The sequence below is a fragment of the Prionailurus bengalensis genome, chromosome D2 (assembly GCF_016509475.1).
Source record: "Prionailurus bengalensis isolate Pbe53 chromosome D2, Fcat_Pben_1.1_paternal_pri, whole genome shotgun sequence".
NCBI lineage: Eukaryota > Metazoa > Chordata > Mammalia > Carnivora > Felidae > Prionailurus > Prionailurus bengalensis.
In genome coordinates, this window is record NC_057351.1 from 67854843 (window position 1) to 67878171 (window position 23329).

A 23329-nucleotide genomic window follows, 5' to 3' on the forward strand; every position below is an offset into this window, starting at 1 on the left:
GGAGCCCCATTTTCAATTTTATTTTATATTTATCTGCTACAGAAATATTAGGAAATAATGTTTTCACTCTTGTTCTTTGTTATAATTAATTTTAAGCTAAATGTGATATTTGGGAATCATGCTGTATGGTTTTTCGTAACTTCCTGGAAACTTAAATTTAGTCAGTGCCATGTCTTAGATTTGCTCAGGTGTAGATGTTAACTTAAATTGCTAAGGCTACTTCAGGTCAGAATGGAACGGTTGCCCTGGTGGGAAGGTGCAGAACTATGTAAAAGTTAAGTTTTATGTGACATGTTTCCACTCAGTGTAGATCAATTATTTTGTAATAAGGTTAGATTTTGAATTTTAGATTGATTTTAGGTTATGTGAAAGCTTTTAGGTCAACCTGAAGCATTTCTAAGTTGTCAAAATTATTATTGTTGTTATTATTTCTGGTAGAGCTGCTCTGGACAAGGCTACTGTGCTTCTGAGTATGTCTAAAGGTGGAAAGCGCAAAGACAGTGTGTGGGGCTCTGGAGGTGGGCAGCAGTCTGTTAACCACCTTGTTAAAGAGGTAACTACTGGGTATTGTCTTTAACTTAATATACATGTATTCCTCAGGGGAAGTAAACTATGCCCTCTAGCTGGTATTTTTGTGGATAAAAATTAAGTTCTGTCTTAAAGCTATAAATGGAAAATTGGATAATCTTTGTGTATTTGGCTTTATTCCCTGGTGCTATAAATTATACAATAATTATATAATTATTATTAAATTTTTATGGCTTCCCTGACTAAAAAAAAAAGACTGTGTTAAATTAAAAGAGCTCTCATAAGAATGCTGTATTTGAACCTGAGAGGAATGCCTGAAGTATTTTCTTGTAGTAGTTAAAATTTTTCAAATACTGTCAACATAAGACTTTCTATTTTGTAGTTATTCAATAAATACATTTAAAAAAATTTTATAGAGAAAGAGTATGAGACAGGGAGGAGGGCAGTGGGTCAGGGGGAGAGAAAGAATCTTAAGCAGGCTCTCTGCTCATCATAGAGCCCAATGCAGGGCTCGATCCATGACACTAGGATCACAGTCTGAGCCGAAATCAAGAGTCAGATGCTCATCCTACTGAGCCACCCAGGTACCCTAGTAACTACATTTTTATATGAGCAATTTGAAACTGGATACTCTTAGATCATAAGTTAGGAATTATGAACACTAGAGTAGATCAGAGTGGTCGATTTTTGTAACGAAGTTCACTACTTGTGTGCATGCTTTAAAGTAATTGATTTATTTCATTAAAGCGCCAGATTTATTCTCTATGGATTTTTTTTTTCTGGCAGTAATGTTCTATAACAAGAAACCAGAAAAAGTACTTAATATTACTTGCAGATTATTTTTTTTTTAATTTTTTTTTTTAACGTTTATTTATTCTTGAGACAGAGAGAGACAGAGCATGAACGGGGGAGGGGCAGAGAGAGAGGGAGACACAGAATCGGAAGCAGGCTCCAGGCTCTGAGCCATGAGTCCAGAGCCTGACGCAGGACTCGAACTCACAGACCGAGAGATCGTGACCCGGGCTGAAGTCGGACGCTCAACCGACTGAGCCACCCAGGCGCCCCATTACTTGCAGATTATTAAGAAAATTAGAAGTCTTACAGTTCATGTACTTCTGACTTTTGAGTATAATCTTTTCATGTGACTATAGTTTTGATACTTAATCTTTTAATGATATGTGTACCTAGTTTGAGTGTTAAGGAGCTTAAACTATAGATTTTTGATCAGTTTGCTTTTATATATCTTAGGATAGATAATGTCATGATTATAATATCTGCTTTCAAAAAAAATTTCATGTGGTTAGGAAGATTGAGGTATAAAAACAGTCAAGATAACGGCATTTTGGCAAGAAAATGATATAAAATGCATCTAGATGGGAAAGGAAGAAGTAAAACTATCTCTATTCCCAGATGACATGATCTGTATACAGAAAATCTTAATGAATCCACAAAAAACAAAAAAACCCCAAACTGTCAACTAATAAATGAATCCAGCAAGATTATAGGATATAAGATTAATATACAGTATTCAATTCTACTTCTGTACACTAGCAACGAATGATATGAAATTAGGAAAACAATTGCATTTACAATAGAATAAAAAATATCAAAATACTTAGGACTAAATTTAACAAAAGAAGCGCAACTCTTATACACCAAAACTGCAAAACATTGTTGAAATAAATTAAAACTTAAAATAGATATCCAGATATCCTATGTTTATGGATTGGAAGACTTAATATTAAGATGATAACACTTAGGGTGCTTGCCTGGCTCAGTTGGAGGAGCTGCAACTCTTGATCTCAGGGTCGTGAGTTTGAGCCCCAAGTTAGGTGTAGAGATTACTAAAAAAATAATAAACTTAAAAAAAATGATGGTAATATTCCCCCAAAATTATTTTTTTGAGAAAGTGCCAAACTGTTTTATGTGAATTATCTCAACGAAAAAATAGTCAAAGTAGAAATGGAAATAGAACTACGAATATGAGTTTCAGGTTGACATTATTTGGGTATTCATTTATTTTTACATGGAAGGATGAGTTGGACAAAGAGGACTTTTAGAAATGTATATGTATGTATTTATAATTTATCATTCTCAAAAAATGCATGGAGCCTGATGGGAAACATTGAAATACTTCAAGTTCTATAACAAAGTTAAAAAACTGTAAGTGATATAATTTAAATAATAAATTTATTAATTTACAATTATAAAGTAAAAACACTTTATTCAAATGCCATGCTTTAAATATGTACTTTTTTTTTAATGTTTATTTTATTTCTGAGAGACAGAGCACGAGGAGGGGAGGGGTAGAGAGAGAGGGAGACAGAGAATCTGAAGCAGTCTCCAGGTTCTGAGCTGTCAGCACAGAGCCCGATGCAGGGTTTGAACCCACGAACTGTGAGATCATGACCTGAGCAGGAGTCAATCGTTTAACTAACTGAGCCACCCAGGCACCCCTAAATATTTACTTTTCTAAAGCATGATAATAGATATTATTCAGTATGTATCAGTATCATCGGTATGTATTCTATTGATCAAATTTTACTTTACCCTTTATTAAATACATTGCAGAAGTTGGAAGTCAAAGATAACTTAAATGAGATTATTTAATTAAGTGAGCCAACATTCATTGAGTGTCCACTAGGTGCAAAGGTGATTTTAACAGGCCATGTATAGGGAAGAACATTCTTGTTTGAAGTTCTTGTGCTGGAAAACTTTCCTCCTTTTCTCTGGAGCCATAGATGTTACTGTATTTGAACAAGAAAGTCAAGACTTGCCTCTTTAGTTACAACTAGAAACTGAATTCCAGATGAACATCTTAGATAATAGGTTTCAAATCCTATTTGAAGAGAAAAGAGAAGCTGTATGGATATTTTTGCCCTGTCTAGTAAAGCTCTATTATCATCATTTTTTGGCTTCCAGTGACTATTAAGGTCATCTGATGGAAGTGAAAGTTTGTGACATTGTAAAAATATATTTTGAGACTTTCAGCCAGTGCCCTCTAGTGGTCTTTAAAATCCCTTGTTTTACAGTGAGCATTGAAGTATTATGGTCACAACTGAGGTTAAGTCTAGTCATAGATCTCAGTGATTATTAAGGCACACTGAAGCGCTGCATTTTCTTTATAATTATCAGCCCTGTAAAAATTGGGGATTTACTTTTTAATTATGAAAAAAATTTTGTTATGATAGTGTTGTGTCAAGTCTGTATGTTCTTACACAGCTGTTGGTGACCTGCTATTTGAGAGTAAGTAAATCCTATAGGCAGAAAGCACAGTTTAAAAAAAAAAAAAAAAATTAGGAATTCTAATACATCTAAATTTTTAAATTTAATAGATTGATATGCTGCTGAAAGAGTATTTACTCTCTGGAGATATATCTGAAGCTGAACATTGCCTTAAGGAACTGGAAGTACCTCATTTTCACCATGAGCTTGTATATGAAGTAAGATTACTTTGACATTCCAAAGAGAGTTACTATTAAGTATTCCTTTTTGCACCACAGTGACTTTATGGTTCTTTAATAGTGCACATCTATTTTTATTCTTTTAAAAAATTTTAATGTTAAGGGAGAAAGTTGTTTTTAAATTTTTATAATGATTATAATTACATACAAGACAAAAGGGATCTGATACATTTTAGGAGCAGTTTCTTATATCAATTTAAATGACCAAAAATTCATTCATTTATTCATTCATTCAATTTTTAGGCTATTGTAATGGTTTTAGAGTCAACTGGAGAAAGTGCATTTAAGATGATTTTGAATTTATTAAAATCTCTTTGGAAATCTTCTACCATTACTCTAGACCAAATGAAAAGAGTAAGTATAACATTATTTTGAACAATTTTTAGGCTTCTACCTTAAATGTATAATAATTGAATACATATTATGAATTGTCAATGAAATATTCTTTTAGGTATGTTAAATAGTATTGTGCCTATAGTTTTTTTTTTTTTTAATGGTTGTGATTATGTTTGATTTCTTGGAAAGTAACACTTCATTGAGTTTTTTTCCCTGTCTTTTTTAAAGATGTGATTGTTCTTCCTCAAGAGTTCTATTTTTAAGATATGATAGTTTTTATTTTGTATCTAGAGACAAACATGAACATGATCTTTTAACAGAAATTCTTTAAAGTATTTAATTTATTCCTATTTAAGATATCGGTGAGGTGCTTACTTGCCTTATATTTTAAAAAGTGTACTAAATGTATACAGATGAAGAAATGTGTCCAGTATCTGATGTCCGCCTGAACTCTTTTAAGAGAAAAATTTTAAAGAAAACATTCTATGACAAATATTGTCCATACTTTTCAAAGATCAGATCTGACTTCAGTCTAATTTTACGAATGTTTGGTCTTTAAATGTCGTTTGATGACAGTGATGGGTCATATGGCATTATGTACTTTATATGGGCTAACAATTCTGTATATAATTTCATTGTTTTAGGGTTATGAGAGAATTTACAATGAAATTCCAGACATTAATTTGGATGTCCCACATTCATACTCTGTGCTTGAACGATTTGTAGAAGAATGTTTTCAGGCTGGAATAATTTCCAAACAACTCAGAGATCTTTGTCCTTCAAGGTATTTTATTACTTTTTTCCGCATAAAATGTTGGCTGAGGTGCTTGGAAAGGCTAAGCTGATTTTCTGTCATTCCAGAAAAATTCTGGAATTCTGTCAGAAAAGTAATATCTCCCCTGAAGCCACTCAAGAGTGAAAATCATGAGTTTTGAGTTAATAGAAAAACTAGGGCAAAGCTTATTTTGCCCCCTTGTAAAATTTATACAGGGCTACTTCATGAAGCCCCTTTTCACTGGAAGGAAACTAATTTTGTGTAGTAGTTCTGTGTACCAGGCTCTGTTCTAAGTAGTTGAAATATTTCAGAGTAGATATTATCACCAATGAGATGAGAAAATTAAGGCTTAAGGAGATGTAATAGAAATTTTCTAAGTTCACACACAGTAGAGACTAAGGATGAATCCAGACCTTTTCTGGCTTCCAAGATATAGGCTATTCCTTACTCCATGTAGCTTCCTTTTATTCCTTCATAGAATGGAGAATTGAGGCTAATTGGGTCTTATCTCATTAGAAAGTATATGTGTGTGATTCTTTGGAGATACTGTATTTGTGCTACTAGGATCTAACTCTTTAGGAGTTGATGAATTTTTTTGTGGTTAAAATAAAGCTTATAATGTAAGTTTATAATAAATAGGTATAAATGTTAGTAATAGCTAAACTTGTGTATATCTGTTTTGTTTTTTTTTTAATGTTGTTTATTTTTGAGACAGCAGGGGAGGAATAGAGAGAGAGGGAGACGGAGAATCCCAGGCAGGTTCTATGTAGTCAGCACACAGCCCGACATGGAGCATGACCTCACAAACCATGAGATCCTGACCTGAGGCTACCTGGGTGGCCTGGGTGTGTCTGTTTTATGTAAATTTTAACTTTTTGTAATTTTTAAACTGAAAAAATTGCAAAGCTTTGTCTATTTTAAGTGCATTGTGAGAATTAAATCTCAGAAAAATAGTTCTTGGTAGTGTCTGTTGCTCTAGAAAGTTTAGAAGCTTTTGAGAGAAGAGGAGGAAGATACTGTTTAATGGCTTTGATAAAAATGTTTGCAAATATCCATCTCCAAAATCTCTCTCTGTGCTTGGTGATGGCATCATTTATGTGCCAAGTTGTATACATCAGTAAATACTGCCAATGTTGGCAAGGGTTCTTGCTACTTACTGCTTTGTTCTGCATCTCAGTCTCCTTATATTTACAGTCTGAAGCCTGTATGTGCCAGAAAAAGTAGCTGATTTCCACTTAGACTTCATGTGAAAAGGGGTCAACACCTTGGCACTGGCTTTTTAAGTTTTTCATCCTCTGTTCAGAAGTCTAAATGGTCATTTTTATTGTGGCTTTACCCTCAAGAATCAGTTGAGGGAGATACCTAAATTTTCACTGTATGCTATAGAACCTTGACTTTTTATCCTCTATCCATTAGCCTATTTGGGTGAAGTGCACACTTGTGTGTGGTGTTGAATGCTTGTGCATGTTGGTCTAGGGTCAGAAAATGAGGACTAATCCTGGACAACTCTGTTTTCCACTTACTGCTTTAGGCTGCTGGTCAAATATTTCTCCTGGGCTGTACATAGCTACTGTGTTTGGCTACATACAGCATAAGTGTGCTTACATTATAAAGCAAGACCTCTTGATTTTGAAATAGCAGGAATCCCGGGGCACCTGGGTGGCTCAGTCAGTGAAGCGTCTAACTCTTGAGTTTTGCTCAGGTCATGATCACACCGTTTGTGAGATTGAGCCCCATGTTGGGCTGTGTGCTGATAGCATGAATCCCATGCTTGGGATTCTCTTTCTCTCTCGAAATAAATAAATAAACATTAAAAAAAAAAAAAAAAAAGAAATAGCAGGAATCCCAAAATGGGGCATAGACAGGAATTAATTGGATTCTGATTTTTCCATGTTCAGGTTACGGCTTTTCTAGATTTGAGAAAAAGTTAAAACAAAATTTTTAACATGGATATTTTCATAGGTTCTGTAGCTTTAATTTGCATAATTCCAAATCATGTTGGTGTCTCTTTGTCTCACTGTTTAGCTTTCAAATAATACTCAGAGAAGTAAATATTGAAGTTCCAAAAAGCATGTTTGCCTTATATTTTAACTTTTCTTTTACATGACTCCATTTGACAATGAACTTATTCAATAATTAAGCTCTTATTTAACTAAAAACTGCTTGGATTAACATTAACAGTTCATTTGATTTGCTACCTCCTAGGATACATAGCAAGAAAAGAGTCTTTTTTTCTTTATTTATTTATTTATTTATTTTTATTTATTTTTTCAACGTTTATTTATTTTTGGGACAGAGAGAGACAGAGCATGAACGGGGGAGGGGCAGAGAGAGAGGGAGACACAGAATCGGAAACAGGCTCCAGGCTCTGAGCCATCAGCCCAGAGCCTGACGCGGGGCTCGAACTCACGGAACGCGAGATCGTGACCTGGCTGAAGTCAGATGCTTAACCGACTGCGCCACCCAGGCACCCCAAAGAGTCTTTTTTTCAAAAGGATTAGAGGCATGCTCACTTTTTTTTTTTAAACAGAACCCTTCAAAACCTAATGACTAACCAAAAGAACCCAAGATGTTTGTTTGTTTGTTTATAGATAGAATTGATCTCCATTTTCATGTTTGTGTTCTTTTCATTACAGGGGCAGAAAACGTTTTGTAAGTGAAGGAGATGGAGGTCGCCTTAAACCAGAGAGCTACTGAATATAAGAACTCTTACAGTCTTAGATGTTCTAAAATATATAAATATATCTGAATTGTAAGAGTTGTTAGCACAGGTTTTTTGTTTTGTTTTGTTTTTGAAGCACTTGTTTTGGGTACAAGGCATTTCTGAAATTTTATAAACTTACAATTTAAGGGGAATTTTTAAAGGAAGTGTTTTCTTTTTTCATTCTTTCGTATTTTTGTTTTTTTGAGGGTGTAAAGGAGGGACAGAAGAGTAACCACTTCTTAAGTGGAATATTCTCATAAGCTACCTTTTGTAAGTGCCATGTTTATGACCTAATCATTCCAAGTTTTGCATTGATGTCTGACTGCCACTCCTTTCTTTCAAAGACAGTGTTTTTGTAGTAAAATCACTGGTTTATACAAAGCTTTATTTAGGGGGTGAAGTTAAGCTGCTAAAACCCCATGTTGGCTGCTGCTGTTGGAATACTGTGCTTTGGGAGTAAAAAAAAAAAAAAAAAAAAAAAAAAAAAAAGTTATTTCTTTGTCTTAAAGAATTTTAAGAAAATGAGTTAGTCATAAGACTTATTCATTTTTCCAGGGAACATATTGATTGGTCTCAAAGACTAGACAGTTAAATAAATGGTGGCTGGAACATCTATTTTTCTACAAAACTGGAAAAATGAACCTGGTTCTAAAAGAATGTATGACAAAATAAAACATGTGAAGCAGTGTTGATTCTTCATTGGGAGTACATTTATTTTAGGTCTTTTTAAAAACTTTTATTTTACACAGCAAATTTTAAATCCTCTAAGGGAGCATATTTGAACCTAGTGAATTTAAACTTTGTTCTTTGCAAACTTTTAAATGAAAAGTACTTGGGGCACCTGGGTGGCTCAGTCTGTTAAGCATCCAACTTTGGCTCAGGTCATGATCTTATGGTTTGTGGGTTTGAGCCCCACATCAGGCTCTGTGCTGATAGTTCAGAGCCTGGAGCCTGCTTCAGATTCTGTGTCTCCCTCTCTCTCTCTCTGCTCCTCCCCTGCTCACGCTCTCTCTCAAAAAATAAACATTAAAAAAATTTTAAATCAAAAGTACAATCGTAAATAAATTCTTTTAATATTATATGTGGGAAATGCACGCATACTTATTTTCTGATCTTATCTAAAGCTCAATGAAATTTCTAAAATTTCATCATTCTTAAATTCTGTTACCAGCTAATGTTTGTGTTATAAAAAATTCTTCAGTGACTCAAAAAGTTTTACATTTATCCAGTGTTTGAGAAAATAGTAGCTACCAATAAATAGCAGTTATCTAAAGAACGATTACATTTCTAACCTCTTTTGTAGAGCCTGATTACTCAGCAAGGCCTCAAGGTCCATGGTAATTTAAATGGTCTATTATTGATTGTAGCAACCAGCCAAGAATTATATTCAGAATTTATAAAGGTATTAGGAATATGCCCATTGCAGGTTTAGAATTAAATCTTTTAGAATTAAAACTCCAAATTTAATGTTGATATTTATCCCATGGGCTCTTTCAAGTTTGTAGTTTTGTGTGTTTGATACCTGGATGATAAAGGTAGCCAGGTAATTCTTAGTCCTTAAAGTCAGTATAATTAAAAACTCGGGACTGGGGCACCTAGGTGGCTCACTGTTAGTTAAGTGTCTGACTCGATTTCTGCTCAGGTAACTCTTCATGTGGTTCGCGAGTTTGAGCCCTGCGTCAGGCTGCATGCTGACAGTCCGGTGCAGTGCAGAGCCTGCTTGGGATTCTCTCTCTCCCTCTCTGCTCCTCCCCTTTCTCACATTCTCTCTTAAAATAAATAAACTTCAAAACGTTTTATGAAAACAAAAAGCTCAGGGGACTACTGGATAAGTGAGGGTTTCAAATTTATTTAGTTTTGTCATTACTGGTAGAATCAGTTGGTTAGGCAAAATAGCCTTAAACATGAAACAAAATTTGTAAAAGAGTTTTAAAGTTAGGTAATGTAAAAGCCCCAAAACGCTTTGTACAAGATTAGAATGTATCGTCAAATTCAGTTTTTAATAAACATGTAAAGATTTTGTGAACATAAGAGTTGCATTTAGTCACTTGTGCCTAAGAATTTTACCCGTAAGACTGATAGGAATGGTGAACAATAATTTACAGTTCTAAAAACTTGGGTAAAAAAAAAAAAAAAACCATAAAATTTGGGTTCAAAGTTTTTTTAATTGCTTATGTTCAATACAAACCACAGTGTCTAAATTCACAATACAAGTTTCATTAGTCTTGGGTATTTTTATATTATTTATAAGCACTATCAGTTTTATTAACACACACTGTTCTCAGCATACAGGTGCAAATTATTTTCTAGCTATTGTTAATACTAAGGTAGGATATTCTGTAGAAGTGCTAAGTTATCATTCAGTGAGTTATTTGCTGTTGTTCCTTTTCTGCCATTTCTTGTTGGCGAATTGTATCCTGGGCTGCTTGCTGCATTTTCTCCAATTTTTCCAGAGTCAGAGATTTTAAGGGTAAAAGTTTGGGTTTACACAGCACCATTGTGGTTATATCTTCCACAGACAGCTGCCCTAAGTTTAAAAAGAAACAATTTGAGTGAGATGACCCAGTTGATTGGTAGTTTGGATTTGCAGCTAGAATGAAAGTCTAAAGACTTAATCCACTATCAATGAAAATCTTTTGTTTTCACAGTTACTTCAAATATATCAACATTTAATACTAGGGAGTTCACAAGGACGCCTTTTTGAACTTGGTACCTAAAATTCCAAGCTACCTATGAGACACAAGACTCATTTTGTGTCAAATGTTTAATGTGCAAAAAGATTCAGGAGAAATACATAGTGCATAAAAATGCTTAATATGTTAATACCATTCTTTTACTATATTAACTACTGAATGTTAAACTGTCAGCTTTTCTTAATGATTGCTTGACTTAGGTTTCTTTTTCCCCATTTCCAGACCATATTTAACATTATGGTGAATTACAGTACTAGTTTTTTCATTGAAAATTTCATATTGTAATTTGCAAATTTGAGTATAACAGGATTCCTAGGTTCATTTGTTATCCTTTTACTGGGGGGGGGGGAGCAGTGGAGGAGTTCTTTATACTTGTAAAAGAGTGGATGGTAAATGTGGCATACAAGACACAAAATAGTTACAGATGTTTAGCTACTTAGCCTATGTGCCTACTACTTTTTAGGTACCTGTAATATTCTGTGACCTAAGTATTTGTAATTTAGATACCTTGTTTTGGAAGAACTTCCCGGAACATTGACTTCACTTCCGCCATATCTGAATTGTTGGATACAGCTAAGTTTTTTCCTTCAATGAGAAATCAATTGTTAACATTCAAGAATGAATTTCCAAAGCATATTGCTTGAGATATTTCCATTATACTTTAAGAAGTAAAATCACAATTCCTACAGAAAATGAACTACCCTGCCCTTGCATAATTTTCCTATTAATTTCCTAGGAGTCTTTTCATTGAAACAAGATTGAGAGAGTTAATGTAAGGATCTGGAGTGTGTCAATGTTCTTTAATCAGTGGAGGTGTTAATTTGGAAGGCTACATGTTCTGTTTTTTTCCCTTGTAGTGAAAAATTGGTAGGGCTTCATTTATTTGGCATAATTACCTAATAGAGGCCAGCTGAGGAAAACCAAAAGCATTTTTGTGCAGCCATTTGGTTCACTGATAGCATCTCCCTGAAGGTGGATGGGGTAAAAAAAATGTTACCATTTGGGAAGTTGGGTAAGGCAGGTAGTTAGGAAAAAGAGGAGGTAGTAGGTAAATATTTCCTAACGTTCCCACTTCTCAACAGCTAACAGCTGGCTTCTACTTTAATCCCTTTGCTATCATGACAAAAAGCATCCTAAGGAACAGTTATTGGCTATACCGGTCCTGTTTGTAAGGAGGCAACACAAACAGGTGAAACTGGCTCTTGAAGAACAGAAGTGAGGTATGCTTTCAGTTTACTACTTTCCTTTAATACAGAGATACAACATGCTAAAGTGCCAGCAAATACCTTTATCTTGAGTATTTTGTTAAGAACATACCAGCATATATGCCATCTCTGGCTGATGGCATTTGTTTCCAGTGTTACATTCCAGATTACTGCCATGCTGTATATTCAAGGTGTTCCGGATTGTAATTTGTAGCATGATCCTTTTACAAACACAGATGCTTCTCTAGACAGACCCACCCATTTTGCGATATTTCACCATACTGATGCAACCTTACCATGTGCCTTTCACAACATTACCACAGAAGAAAGATTTATTATTTATAAAGTGGTGATGCTGGCGTCGTGCCTGCCTTTTACCGCCCACTGCAAATTAGTTATCAAGTGAAGCTGCTTCTGGTCTGTTATTCCCACTCTACTACTAACTTTGACATTTGTAAAGAAAGCTTCCTATTCCATCCAAGCCTCTCCTTTCTCATTCAGATTCCCATTCTGGAACATCTAAAGTTCCTAAGGAACCTCTATACTTTTTCCAGAACTTTGTCATCAAAGTTTAACCCCTACACTGCTCTGTTTGGGAGTGAAGATGAAATAGGGAATGGACCAGGAATGAAGTAGCAACTCCTCATTAAATGGAATCAGATAAATGCAATAGCAATTTCCTTAGAATGCACAACTTCTTCAGCCATATTCTTTTCTTGTTAGGCCTGCTGTCGTATCTAGTGATCATTTCCCTTTTTTCCCCTGGTTATGTTGAAAGCTAATAGCATTGCAGATCCCTGATTAGCCTGAATATGAACTATAAGCTATAATAAACAGCCTCTCCACTAAAATATCACAATGAACATGTTGAGTAAGCCCTTATTTGTTGCAAATCTGACATGATATGCTGCCAAAAGGGAGGATAAACGTTACAGATGTTGATAAATGTGAAAAGAAATAACAGTAGCCAAGAGTTTTTGTATCACCATTTTTTTTTTTTATCAGCAAAACAGTGGATGAATACTTACAATCTTCAATGTTTTATAGAGTAGCAACTTCAGCTACTCAGAACTCAATCACAATCCTTTGCTCTCTCTAGTCTGTCCCTCTTTCACATCCAAAATCTGGCTGGAGGAAAACAATGAAACTTGGTGCTCTACTAAACCTTAGTTCTGTTTCACTAAGCTGCCATTGTTACTGCAAAGGGTGTGGGGCCAAAAGCCTGGTAGGGAGTGGGTTGGGTCTGGTGTGGGGAATATCAGTGCTGGCAGTCACTTGCCTGGGTGGAGTGTTGGCTTTACTAGGGTTGGCTATTGTTCTAGGCGCCCACCCCCCCCCAGGCACTGGCAGGAGAGAAACAGGAAGGGAAGGGCTAAAATAAGCAAGGTGGTGGTTGGATGACCCTCACTGGCAAGGCTACAGTGTCTTGATAATCAACTGCCCAGGGAGTCCACAGTAGGAAGGAACATTTCTTTCCTTCACCTGCTAATGGCCAAACATGGGTGTTTTGTCTGGTGTAATGTGCCCTAAGGAGTTGTGGTTGCTTCTAAAGGTACTTTCTTATTATGATGAGGTAAGATGTGTGTACCACTAGGGACAAATGGGTCAAAGAAGAAACATATCAGCTATGACAGAAATTCACATGTATCATACAAGTGCCATGTAATTCAACTCAATAAATATGTGTCTATAACGTGCAAAGCACTATTCTTTAGTGAACAAAACAGACAAAACCTCAAACCTTTTGGACCTTACACTCTAGAGTAAGTAAATAATAGGATGCTATAAGGTAGTAAGTGCTATAGAAAATAAAGTTTAATGGGATGTAGGAGTGCTGAAGTGGGTACTGTAGTTGAAGTAGGAAAATGATCATGGATTCATGAAGCAAGTGAAAATCATGTGACACTTTGGTGTGTGTGTTAGATCTTTTGAAATTGCAAAAATAATCTAAAGCTGACAGTATCCAGAGTTAGAGAAGGTAGAGAGAAATGGGCATTCTCTGTTGGTGGGTGGGTTTCTTGGTACAGATTTTTTAGATATTTTGTAGTATCTATTAATATTTTGTATTATCTACTGAAGCTAAATATGCACATTTTCTTTGACCCAAGCATTCTAGAATGGGCCCTAAAGAAATAATGCACCGGTGTATAAAGACATAAGAATAAGAATGTTCATTAAAGCACTGCATTGAAGAGCAAAATGTTCAGCAATAGGTGAATCTAAATATTCAGCAATATATCAAAGGTTAAATAAATTCTGTAACAGCCATACAATGGACTACTATGCCAGATTTTAAAATGATACATTTGTCAAGGTATATTTTAAGAGAAAACACATTCAATTGCAGAAGTAAAATTCTTACACTAATGTAACCCAAACTTTTAATGCTTGGAGAATAGAATGTCAATAATTTTTTGAAGCTCTTGGTCTGGGTAATTGGAAAATAATCTACTTCCTTTCCCCCCGTAGTTTCTTTAGTTTGTAATTTGTCCCAGAGATAATGGTTTTGATGGATAGTACATTTCAAAGTCATAACAAAGTAAGCAAACCTGTCGTAGCCATTGAGCTGGATGCCTAAAATTAATGCAGAAGAACTTGGAGGGAAACCAAATCTGTCATGAAATACTTTACAAAGCTGTAGGCAGAGTTGAAAGACACTTAAGTCTAGGAAGGATTACTACTTTATATCAATCATACACGTGTTGATAATATAAGTTAATTTTACAACTTGGACAAGTTAATTTCTGGGGTGAGTTAATTTGATACTTGAACTAAACTGTGTATGGGACTGGACAAGAGCACTAAAATGTCCTGAACCCAGAGAATATATGTAAGTGGTCCTCAAATTTTATGCTTGCATTAACATGCAGAGATTTTTATTCCATTTACTCATTCATTCATTTATAGTTTATATATTGAGAGAGAGAGAGAGAGAGAGAGAGAGAGAGAGAAAGCACACAGACGGGAGGGGAAGAGAGGAAGAGAGAGAGAATCCTAGCAGGCACTCCGCCATCAGGGCAGAGCCCACCAAGGGGCTTGAACTCACCAACCGTGAGATCATGACTGAGTGGAAATCAAGAGTTGGATGATTTGCTAACTAAGCCACCCAGGTGCCCTCAGATTTTTAAAAACTAGGTAGAAAAACTAAATACCCCTTTACACGTTTCTAAATTGACAAATTTATTAAGTTCAAATAGTTCTAAAGACATAATTTCCAGCATATTTAAAAATAACTGTTATATCAGTCTTTTATTTTTTTGTTTTATTTTTTGAAGTTTATTTATTTTGAGAGAGAGAGAGAGAGAGAGAGAGAGAGAGAGAGAGAGAACGTGGGGAAGGGGCAGAGTGGGGGAGAGAGAATCCCAAGCAGGGCTCAAACTCACAAATCAAGACATCATGACCTGAGCTGAAACCAAGAGTTGGATGCTTAACCAACTGAGCAACCCAGGTGCTCCATATCAGTCTTTTAAAAATACATCCAACGTAATCTCAATATCATAAAAACTTGACAGCTATTATCCTCCATTAGTAAAAAGAATGAAGAACTTACTTTTAAGTCAGAAAGTTTACATCTTTTTTCTCCCTAGACCTCTATTACCATTCCACTTAATTTTACTGTAATATATTTTCATGCTTAACCATATTTTAATGATTGATTATCCTACCATATTTCTCTACAAAAATGTCTACAAATGAAAAACTAAAATATTCTGGATTGAGTTATTACCATTATTAGTGAAAAATTGATCAAAATAAGTTATACATGGACAAAATAATTACTGAAGATAAAAAATAAAGTTAATGGCTGTATATCTATTAATAAGGACAGAGCTTTAAAAGTAAACACTGGACAGTGAAGACTGGAGTAGAAAGGATGCTCTTTTCGGGACAAGGGAATTTACTCTTTCAGAATGAAAAACAAATGTAACAAAAGAGGAATTTGGGATCATATGTTCCTATCCAAACACATTTTTCCTTTCAACAAACATACCAATGTCTATAATGCCAGTCACAGCTAAATGAAGGAGCTACAGTGGATAAGAACCTTTTGGGGGTGCCTGGGTGGCTCAGTTGGTTAAGCGTCCGACCCTTGATTTTGGCTTGGGTCACAGTCTCACAGTTGTGAGACTGAGCCCCACGTCAGGCTCCATGCTGAGTGTGGAGCCTGCTTAAGATATTCTCTCTCTCTCTCTCTCTCTCTCTCTCTCTCCCGTCCCCCACTCATTTTCTTGTTGAAATAAACATTAAAACATAATAAAAAATACGATAAAGCAAATCTATTTCATAATATAATTCAAGGTTGAGCAAATGTGGGCAAGTTTTTAAGTTGGTGGCAAAGAGTAAAAACCTTTAAAATTATAGGGAATAGAAGCCCGGTGTACATAAGACTCTATCTTCAATTTTTGATGGAAGTGACAAATGGAAGTTGCCTAACCTAAGAAAATAAATGTACCTGAAATATGTTTAGAAAAACATTTCTAAAGTATTTTCAGATTCTGGCCTAACTGCCAATCCTGTTTTCATATAAGAAACATAGGTCACCAACTGGTGGCCCTTGGTCCTATCTGGTTAAATGTTTTGCTGGCTTGCTAAATATTTAAAAAGTATTTGAAACTATGTTTAAAAATCACAAGATCTTCACATAAAGTCCAAATTTCAGCTCCTCTTGGCAAATCTGGCAACACTTCCCACATGGCAAAATTTGGCTAGGGCTGGAAAGTAATGTCCCAGATGAATGTGGAGACTTGTCTAGTCCCCCACTTCTGCCTATTGTTCCCTTTCCCTTACCATCCTTATTGCTATAGGCACTCGATGTCACAACTTCAATAGAATACACAAGAACCACTATTACACATTATATTCCAAATTGTCCTATTTTACCATTAATAGGTATTAAGAAACAAGATATAATCTTAGAGAACTGAGGGAGGTACCAGAAGCAATTTGTTTCTGTAAAGGACAACAGAGGATATTGTTTGGTGAATCTTTATTAGTTTAGATCTTTTTAAGTAAATTCAATCTGCCTAGTACAGGTTGTGGATGGAGTGGCAGGAATTGCAGGAAAAATATGAAAGATCTTATTTGTTTTATTCAAGACTTATGATCGACTAACAGATGAATTTTCAAATGCATATTAGATTTCTGAATGTAAACTAACATGAAGGTGAAAGAGGGAGCCCCAAAAGAAGTGTTTTCTTTTTAGCAGACACAAAGTAGTAATGCTCATTCTCACTCGAGGGCTGCCCACATACTAGCAGAGTGCTTAGTTTGGATTGATAATGTTCATCTGGAGATGCCAAATAACATCATATGTCACGTATTTGGAAACTATAATAGTTCTACTGTGTTTGCTATCTGGCATCTGCTGGTAGGAAAATGTTGCAACATGTTCAATTTGGCTAATTAATTTAGACTCATGTGAATAAAATGTGCGGTGTTTAGCTTCTGAAATGTGCCTAGGCCTAAGAACAGGAACTGTTCTTCTTGGATGAACGTGGATGATGGTATACTTCACTAGCAGACACTACTATTAAGTTAATAGAAAATGACACATCCCACTCACACAAAATACCAGATGGCCAGCAGTTGCCTTGGTATCTGCTTTGATAACATCAAGATTCATCTGTATTTCAATTGCAGGGCCCACACATCTTTCATCAACAGTCCTCAGGGTGCCAGGAGTTGAAACTCATGAAACTATGCTGACATCAGTACACTGTTGCAGATTATGTTGCATCAGCTACAAGTGTAGGCAAAGTAGCAGCAATACTTTACTAAAGGTCGACAGCCGAGGACACTAGCACTTCCTCTCTACAGACAGGAGGATTGAATGCTAATTTCTTCTTTGTAGGACAGCATAGCAGGGTGAGTGTGCAGAGAAGTGGGATGCATTTAACTAGCCACTCATGCCACTGGTAGATGTAGTCACATTTGAGAAGACTTAATCATTAATCATGATTGGACGAGTATGAATACTGTGAAGTATTCTGGGGAAAAAATGTTAAATGGAATCTAATCAAGCCTCTAGATCAGTTTCTGATTTACAAGAAATAAGAAAAAAGGAGACATTCAAGAAGACCTCTGCTCTGGACTCTTTAAAATGCCAACGTTGGGGCGCCTGGGTGGCTCAGTTGGTTAAGCGTCCGACTTTGGCTCAGGGCATGATCTCACGGTCCGTGAGTTGGAGCCCCACGTTGGGCTCTGTGCTGACAGCTCAGAGCCTGAGCCTGTTTCACATTCTGTGTCTCCCTCTCTCTCTGCTCCTCCCCTATTCACGCTCTGTCTCTGTCTCAAAGGTGAATAAACGTTAAAAAAAATAGATAAATAAAATGCCAACATCACAGGAGAAAAAAAGATAGGGGAGTTGTTCTCAATTAAGGCTAAAAGTTACAATACCCAAGCACAATACATAAACCTTGACTGGATTCTGAATTTTGTTGGAGCAGGGGTAGAGATATACAAAATATTCTTAGGTCAAATGGGAGAATGTACATACAGACTAGATTTTAAATATTACAGAACAATTTCCTTTGTTGTGATAATGATACTGTGTTTTGCAGAACTTTATAATCCTTAGGGAAATACATTTTGGAAATTTTAGAGGTGCCTGCTTAACAATAGGTCGGTAACCTATTTCCAAATAGTTCAACAACAATGAAAAAAGTGTGAGAAGGAATGAAATAAATATAGCAGAATTTAACAACTGTTGGATCTAGGTAAAGGGTATATGAATATTTATTGTATTTCCTTCAACTTTTTAATGTATGATTTCTGTTTTTCGAGGGAAGAAATCATGTTGGAAGGAATTCAGAGGGGAAGACTAGGAAAAGGTTGAGTAACAGGAACCACACTGAATTTGATAAACTAAAGCTGGCAGTGTCTTAGGTCCCCAGGACACCAAAAATATTCAATCTTTTAGGAAGTACTTACCAAAATAATATCATGTGCAGGATAATATGATAGGCAGATGAATCTGATAAAAACCATTTTAGACATAAACACAGCAGTAAAGCTAAGAACGTAAGCAGCTGTTATATAAAATAGAGATTGTCCTAAAAGAAGTACAGAAAGTGCTAGGTAAGCGCAGAGGAAGTTGCTTCCTGTTGGAGAGAATCTGGAAACATCTCCAAGGGTAACTAGGACATTAATATACAGTCACAAAAGGTTAGTGCTTCAATGATTAACCTTGGAAGAAACCAGAGTAGTTCATTTTGGTTAAAGCGTGAGTAGTAAGGTAGTAGAAAGAGATTAAATAACGAAGGTGGGTCTGCACCCTTGTTGAGAAAGTTCTCCTGGTCTTTTCCCCCCGCCCCCCCCCCCCCCCGCAACTTTAGGCATCCAGCCCAGCATTACCAATCTGACTGACAGTTCTTGACTTAAGCCTACAGAAGGAACTACACGAGTTAAGATGTGACAACTTTTGGAAAGAACCATGTAAAAGTATTACGGTATTTTTAAGAATATTCACAAGCAGTAAGTTGTTTAATAAAATGCAGACATGGAGGATTAGGACGGTATACCTCTACCCAGAACCGCAGTTAATGCTTATAAACCCACAAAAGAGGAGAAACAAAGGAAAGGAAGAAAATTCAAAATGTGAAGACAAGAGGTGGGAAAATAAGTGTGGCCGCTGTGGTGGAGGACCACCTTTTTTCCTTTCTAGCCGGCAATGGAAAACGTTTTCCTCAAGCTCCACAATTCTCCGTCCTCCAAAGGTCGGGATGGAAGTACTCAATAGGAATTTAAGGGGGCGCGGTCAGGAGCTCCAGCGGCGGGAGTGAGGGGCTCCGCCCCGTAGCACGAGCCTAAGCCCCCGCCGGGCCCAGCTGGCTGCAGCTGGGTTAGAGAGGATGGTGGAGCGGCCTCGCCCGACAGGGAACCTCAGAGGGGCGGAGGTAGGGCGGGCCGCCGTCAGGCCAGCCCGGAAAGAAAACCTTCCTCCAGCGGAAGCGGCTGTGAGCTCCCCTCACCTCCTCGGCTCTCCGTCTCCCGCGGGACGTCTAGCTTGGGCCGTCTAACTTGGGCCGTCCTCACGGGACAGGGCAGATCGGATCCCCACCTCACTTGGCGGCTCCAGTGGAAATGGGCACTCCCTGGGGTGCCGGGGGCTATTCCCACCCTTCCGCCATGACCCCATTCAGAAGTGCCAAATGCAACTTCCGGGCGGGACAGGGATTTTCGGAACCCTAACCTTTTGTCCACCTAGGTAAGTGATTAGAGGTCCCAGCAAAATAAGGGCCAGGAAACCTGCTCCTTCCTCTCCCCCAACCCGGGCAGGCGGTTCCGAATATGAATTAAGTTGTCTAACCTGGGATGACTGGTCACCTTTAGTCCTTTTTCGGGCCTACTTACAGACGCCTCTCTTCCCAGACCGCCCGATTGTTGCCCAGGGCAACGGTGAGATTGGACGAAGGGAAAACTACGTCACACTGGAGACGCGAGGCCAGGAAACTCCCTTTGCCATTAGCAGTTATGGCTGCCTTAGCGTCAACAGTCACTTCCGTTTGCGAGTTGTCACTCTACCCAGCCGGAGGCTTACTCTGTGGCCCGGCTTGCCAGCGGCGCCCAGTGGGCGGGAGAGAGGGCCTAGAGCAGCTGAGGAAAGGAAAAGGGCGGAGCGAGGGAAGCTGGCGCCAATGCCTCACTCCGATTGGACAGCGTCGTTGGCGCCAGTGCCTCACTGTGATTGGGTAGTGTCGATTGCCCTGGCCCCGCCTGTTTTTCTCCCAGCGAGTGACGGGCCTGAGCCGGAGGGGTGGGGCGGGGCGGTAGGAGCGAGAGTGTGTGGAGGGGCAGGCGGGGCGGGGCGAGTGGGGGAGGGGCGGGCGGGGGGCGGCGGTTGGGCAGCGTCGCTTCTAAGGAGGAGGAGGAAGGAGGGCGAGCGAAGAGGATGGCGGAGTTGGGGCTCCTGACGGTAACCCGGGGCTGCTGAGGCGGGAGGGCGTTTGTCGGTCGGTTCTTCCTGCCTTCCTTCTTACCCGTCGGGCGGTCCGGTGGCTGTCGGTAGAGGGAGGCCCCGCGCGCCCTGAGGGGCTAGAGCCGGCGGGGCCGGGGCGAGGCCCGAGGGGCTGGGGCCCTGGGAGGCGCCGAGGCCGCCGCCGCTTTCCTGGGTGCTGTCGCAGGGAGGGCTGGGCCCTCGGAGCCGGCTCTTGTGCGGGGCCCCGCAGCTGGGCGCCGAGACCGAGCCGGTCGGCTCTGACAGCGGCCGGGGCTGGGCCTGCGGTGGTGGCGGGCGGCCGGGGCAGCGCCCGGGCGAGGGCGAGCCGGCGCGAGGGCGCGGGGCCGGGGGCGCCCGGTGGACGGCCCGGCTCCACTGTGCTCCCCGGGCACCTGGCCCAGGCTGCTTGGGCGCCCCGTGGGCGTCCGGGGGCTGTTAGTCGTTGGTGGGGGGCCCTGGCGCAGCGCTGGTGGTGCGGGGTGGGGTATTTCCTCGCCCCCTACTCAAAGCCCACCACTCTCTCCCCGTCTTCTTTCGGTGAAGAGTGGTGAGTTGGCTTTGGGTATGTTGCCTGGTGAGGCGAGTTGTAGGCATCCAAGACCGCCCTGTTGGACTTGCCTGGTGGCAACCTCTTTCCGCCGTAGCTTTTAGGGATAGAGGAAAAGTACTCTTATCTCCTCCTCTCTTCTCCACCCCCCCCCCCCCCCCCCCCCCGCGCTCTTAACGCCGAAGGCTTCTGGGCCAAAAGGTTTTTCCCCAGCCCCTCAGTATCCATTGTTTTGTACCTTCCCCCTCCCCCGCCCCATGCCTAGGTAGAAGAATGACTTCAAACCATTAATTGCCCCCTCCCCCCTTTTTTAAATCTGTAGAGGTTTTGTGTTATTGTGTTTGTATGGATTTACAAACAGGTGGAATGAATACCGATTCGGGAGTTGGAAAGATGCTTTTGTGTGAGTTTTTAAGCTTTCAGTACTTACAGTTGGTGGGTGATTTGATTCTGTCTGTTGCTGCTTTGTATCATAATGGGGGTGATGAGAATAAAAGAGGAAGCGATGTTTTGCAACCTACCCAAAGAAATGTTTAAGTCTCTGGGGATGCTGAAGCAAAATTGGGTTGCAGACGTGTACTGTATAGTATTCGCTTCCATCATGATAACTACCAACAGTCTCTCTCTAAGCTTTCACTTGTGCAATTTTGTACACTTCTTCATAAATGTCAGCTTCTAGTATCTACTCGGCGCGATTCCTGGATCTAAAATTTCTTGTTTGTCAGAATCCTAGGGCATACTTGTGTATCCAAGCATTTTTGTATTTGAATGCAGCATTAACAAATTGTCTTATTTAAAGACGTCAGTTTATTAGTGTACTAATTTCTACCCTCATCCTTCGATGCCATAGCCCTTATAACTGTTAACATTATTTGAAGAAACTTAGCTCTTGGGTACAATTTGTAACATTAAGTAAGCTTACATTTATACTTTGAGTTTACCAAATGTTGATGTTTTTCTGTGTGACAGTGACAAGAATTTTTAGGAATAACATGTATATGACCCTTCCCTACCTATGGCATTTCTGCTGAATAGGATAAATCTTTTAAGTATTTATTTGGACATAAGGTACACTACGAAACTTGTTATTTAATTATGAATATACATTTGAAAAATAGCTCTTAGACAAGTAAATAAAGGCTTTAAGATTTGTAACTTTCAAATGGCTTAAATATATAAAGCTAACAAACTATTTTTGAAATGCTAGTTTTGAGGGATGGATCTGGCCTATTTCTAAGATTACTACTGTAATCTTGTGTTTTAGTTTTTGAAGAAACAACTACGTTTATCGTAGGTTGGCATTTGTTTAGTGATCTCTCATTGTTAATACAGTTTTCAAGTGTTTTTCTCTTGTTTTAAATTGTTATGGATTAAAGAGTGATATTAAGAGATACATTAATAGCTTGCAGCTGGGTTTTTTAAAAGTTTTAAAATGATATTCAGAAAGTTGATTAGAGCTGTGTTGTGATAATTGTAGCCAGACTCATACAATTTGTGAACTTTGTGTCAGAGATTTGAAACATTTCACTTTTCAAAAGGAACACCAAAATTATACATTCTTGTGTTATATTTGCTGGAATTATGCCTTTTAAGTTTTACTATTTCTTTAGTGATTTGGGACAGGGCTTGTCCCATGTTTAGAGAAATATAAATTGGAATTCTATGTGGAATACTCCCAAAGATGCCTCCTGAATAGCTTCTGATATATACTATATATATATATATGTATTTTTTTTAAGTTTATTTTTTTAATAATCTTTACACCCAGCGTGGGGCTTGAACTCACAAACCCAGGATCAGGAATCATGCTTTTGTGACTGAGGCAACCAGGCACCCCTCTGTTGGTGCATTTTTTGACTTGCCTTACCCATGTGGGGAAAGGTAAATAAAATTGAATTTCTTTGTTATACAGCCAGTCATACTTGTTTTGAAAATATGCTGGATTATCAATATTTGTTGTGTAATTTAATATTTCTGTAAATTTGTGTTCTTTAAACAATTTATAGATTTTTTTTCTAGTAAGATATTTAAATATAAAAATAAACTGTTATGGTTTTGATGTAAAATATACCTGAACCTGTATTTTCAGATAAAATGATGAATATTTTTTGGAGGTTGAAAGAATATATCTTTAGAATT

General features: G+C 38.1%; 3 protein-coding genes across 10 annotated transcripts in view; 2 read left to right on the plus strand and 1 right to left on the minus strand.

The window, feature by feature from the left end:
* Positions 1-8506, plus strand: part of PDCD4 (programmed cell death 4) — a 29551-nt gene extending 21045 nt beyond the window's left edge. For 2 of the 3 annotated variants that reach the window (XM_043597501.1, XM_043597504.1), the window contains 5 exons: positions 439-553; positions 3864-3971; positions 4236-4346; positions 4973-5112; positions 7740-8506. In XM_043597501.1, the coding sequence (XP_043453436.1) occupies positions 439-553; positions 3864-3971; positions 4236-4346; positions 4973-5112; positions 7740-7800 (535 nt within the window). In that variant the 3' untranslated portion in view covers positions 7801-8506. The remainder of the gene's footprint in view (positions 1-438; positions 554-3863; positions 3972-4235; positions 4347-4972; positions 5113-7739) is intronic. The other variant, XM_043597503.1, reaches the window with a different exon arrangement.
* Positions 8507-9952: 1446 nt separating this feature from the next.
* On the minus strand, positions 9953-20707 carry BBIP1 (BBSome interacting protein 1). Of its 4 annotated transcripts, none has more exons than XM_043597507.1 (3): positions 20684-20707; positions 11008-11085; positions 9953-10334 (listed from the first exon to the last, which is right to left on the minus strand). In XM_043597507.1, exons 2-3 carry the CDS (start codon positions 11051-11053, stop codon positions 10168-10170), a joined length of 213 nt encoding a protein of 70 aa, XP_043453442.1. In that variant the 5' UTR covers positions 11054-11085; positions 20684-20707; the 3' UTR covers positions 9953-10167. The 4 variants fall into 4 exon arrangements, with proteins under 4 accessions (XP_043453442.1, XP_043453440.1, XP_043453443.1 ...); XM_043597505.1 differs by lacking the exon at positions 20684-20707 and adding an exon at positions 20014-20212; XM_043597508.1 differs by lacking the exon at positions 20684-20707 and adding an exon at positions 19765-19867.
* Positions 19804-23329, plus strand: part of SHOC2 (SHOC2 leucine rich repeat scaffold protein) — a 110883-nt gene continuing 107357 nt past the window's right edge. Inside the window, exon 1 of one of the 3 annotated variants that reach the window (XM_043597499.1) lies at positions 19804-19911. The gene's annotated coding sequence lies outside the window, so the exon portion shown is untranslated. Of the gene's footprint in view, positions 19912-20508; positions 20620-23329 lie in introns of those variants that run through there. The other 2 variants (XM_043597500.1, XM_043597498.1) reach the window with 2 other exon arrangements.

Excerpts from the sequence above, each read along its gene's own strand:
- BBIP1 (XM_043597507.1), bottom strand. The coding sequence starts at position 11,053 with ATGGCGGAAGTGAAGTCAATGTTCCGGGAAGTTCTTCCAAAACAAG. Across the intron at positions 10,335-11,007 it reads GGAAGTTCTTCCAAAACAAG|GGCAGCTGTCTGTGGAAGAT; the intron begins GTATCTAAATTA and ends TTTTAAACTTAG.